This window comes from Plasmodium gonderi (assembly GCF_002157705.1).
Source record: "Plasmodium gonderi DNA, contig: Pgo-contig_180, whole genome shotgun sequence".
NCBI classification, from domain to species: Eukaryota; Apicomplexa; class Aconoidasida; order Haemosporida; family Plasmodiidae; genus Plasmodium; species Plasmodium gonderi.
Genome location: NW_021629098.1, coordinates 1,856 through 5,101, shown reverse-complemented (window position 1 = coordinate 5,101; position 3,246 = coordinate 1,856). Strand labels below are relative to the sequence as shown.

The window sequence follows — 3,246 nt, the reverse complement described above, 5'->3', positions numbered from 1 at the left end:
TTATAATTACTCTTGTTACGAAATAATAACTCCATATATATATATAATTTTTTTTTTTTAAATTCTATATAAAAATGTATGTTTTTTTAAATAAGGAAAATAAATATATATAAAAAGTTATATGGGTTTATATAATATCCATTTTATGTATCCTATAATAAAGAAAATTTATATATATTTCAATAATGAAAAAATTATTATATATATAAATCAAAAAAAAATTTGAAAACTATTTCTTGTACAGTATTAGAATTTTGTTATCAATATCAATAACATATAAATAGTACTTCGTAAATATAGTATGAAAATGAAGGAAAACCTAATATGTTCAAAGAAAATTTTTTTTTTTTAAGAATCTATTAAATTCATACAGTGGATAAAAATAGTGATAAGTGTTTAATTAAGGTATTCAAATAAATCTTCATTAATATAAATTATACAATTATATAACAAATAATCCTGTTGTGTATAAAATAAAAAAATCCTTAATATTTAATTTAATCTGTAGTGTCTATTACACTTTATAAAAATTGTGTATTGAATATATATATTATAGGACTAATGTACACTATGATATAGCATATATTATTAAAAAATACAAAAAATTTATTTTGTACTTATATTATAAATATCATGAAATACATAGAGTTATAATTTTATATAAGACACCTCATAATAGAACATGCATACTTATTTTATGGAAACAATATTATAGAAATTATGCATCATAAAATATTACAACAATAAACAAAACAATAAATATAATCAATAATTATGAATAGTATTATATAACTTAATATAAATACTATTAGTAAATTTAGAATGTATTAGTAAATGCATAGTTAAATACATAATTGTTTTACTCTACTATCACTTTTTGACATTAGTTAATAATGGGAGTTGATTTAGGAGTAAGTTTTATATATAATATAAATTATTATCTATATTGAAATATCATGCTTCTCATTAAATTAATTAATTCATTTTTTTTATAAATAAAAATTTATATATTATCTTTTGCTTTAAATTCGTAGGACGAAGCACTTAATAGTTTACCTTCAAAAAAAAAGTACACTATTTTCGATATTGGTGATGTGGGCTGTGACAATTTTCATTATTATAAGTTGGCAAAAGAAAGTTTACTAGGTACACAGTTGCTTAACGATGCTTATAACAAAATACTTAAAGCATTATGTTATATATATAAAGCACATGAGGCAAGAAAAATCGGTGAAGATGATTGTCATTACCTATATTTTTGGTTAGGAGATGCATTAGATAAAAATTTAATTAATAGAATTTCATTTCCGACTCATATGGAAACACTTAAATTTTTACTAAACAGTGATGATGGTAAGAAAATATGTGATTATAATAAATATAATATGACTAAGCAAAATTTTATGGATATTAAGAATTTATTTGATCTTTTGAAAGATTATGATGAGCTTAAAAAATATTTCAATTCACCTATTAATTCATGTAACAGTAATTTTCAGATACATCTTGATGGATATGTTATGACATATAGACAGTGCCATAACAGTTGTAATGATATAGGTAATAGCGAGGATACTTGTAAATTTTTTAAACAATATTTTAAGAGTAAGGAACAAATGGATATCCTTAATTGGAAATGCAATTCAGAAGAAATTACAGGTAGTTTATCAGCACGACAACGATATCATGGAAAGTCCGTACAAACAGAAGTACAAATAATAGATGCACAGACACAAACACAATCACAATCACAATCACATATAAATCTAGAGCCAGTGCCAGTACCAGACCCAGTGCCAGAGCTAGAGATAGAGCTACATCCAGATACAGTTCGTGTACCACAGCTCAAGCATGAAGAAGAATTACTTAGAAGAGGGACACAAGAAGGTCCACATATGGAAGTTCAATTAAGAAAAACCTATGAAGACGAAGGTGGAGAACATTTAAAATATGAAAATTTAGAACATACTAATTTGTATTCTAGAGATCCGCAATCGAGCACCACTATAGGTATTTCAGATGACCCTTCAGCTTTTTCATCACCTAAAAGTATGGTTATTGCTCCATTAGTTATAGGTATTACAGTTTTATCTATTATACTGTGCAAAGTAATTAATAATGCCAATAAAAAATTAATATGTATAAAATTACAATAAATTATATTAATTTTTAAGTGAATCTACAAATATTGTACGTGTAATATGTTGTACATATAATATATTTTCCTTAGTTTACACCATTTGGGTATTGGTTAAAAAAAGCCTTACTGGGGAAACCTCAAAGAAAACGTAATATTATAATGGATAAAAATAAAATAGAAGATTATTCTATTACTGAAGATATAGAATCATTGAGAAGATTTAATATAAAATACAGTAATATATAATTTTTTTGGTGAGGACACACAAAGAAACACATTAGTTACATATATCTGCATTATGACTATTGTTGTACATAATTATTCATCTAAGAAAAAGATAAAATATTTTTTTTTTTTTAGTAATACCATAATAAATTTGAAATGAATATATTTATTATATAAGTGCTCTTTTTAAAATTATAATATTTTTATTGATACAATATGCATAAGCATATAGTAAAAATTAGACACATGATAATTCCAAAAGATATTATAATTCAGGATTATGTGTGCGGTTGAACATATGGGTGTATTACTGTGTCTTATTTCTTATTTGTTAATTTTTTAGCTGATTATTTTTTGTGGTATATATGCAACATGTTTACTTTACATTACATATATTATTTTGTAACAATGAGAAATACTAGAAAAATATATTATATGATAAAAAGCTTCGAATATAGGTTAGATTGGCTAATTTTTTATATTTATATATACTATATAATTGTGGTGTTACTGGAACGTTGCAAAAGTTGTAGTAAAAGTTCTTGTTATATATTTGTTTCATATAATGATAAATACTTTGTTATTTACACAGATTATAAATTATAATGAAATTACCATCTATTTTTTATACTTTATACTATTTATATATATATATATATATATATCATTGTTATTGTTTTCAATTTCAAAAAAAAGAATGCACATTTTATTATAAGGAAGAAAATAAACAATTTAAATAAAGGTATGTCTACTTATTTGTAATATTATTTTTAATTAATATAACTATTAGTATAACAGTTATTAATTTTATACACAATGTAAAACATTATATTTTTTAAATTTATTAAAACCATTAAAAATATTTATAATAAATTTCCTAT

The 3,246-nt window shown here is 22.3% G+C and overlaps 1 protein-coding gene across 1 annotated transcript; it reads left to right on the top strand.

The window, feature by feature from the left end:
- Window positions 1-893: 893 nt before the first annotated feature.
- Window positions 894-2,386, top strand: PGO_001670 (variable surface protein; the record flags this gene model as incomplete). The annotated part of the gene is made up of 3 exons (XM_028690990.1): window positions 894-911; window positions 1,035-2,108; window positions 2,231-2,386. The coding sequence occupies 3 exons, from the start codon at window positions 894-896 to the stop codon at window positions 2,384-2,386; spliced, it is 1,248 nt and encodes a 415-aa protein (XP_028546791.1).
- Between the last annotated feature and the right edge of the window lie 860 nt (window positions 2,387-3,246).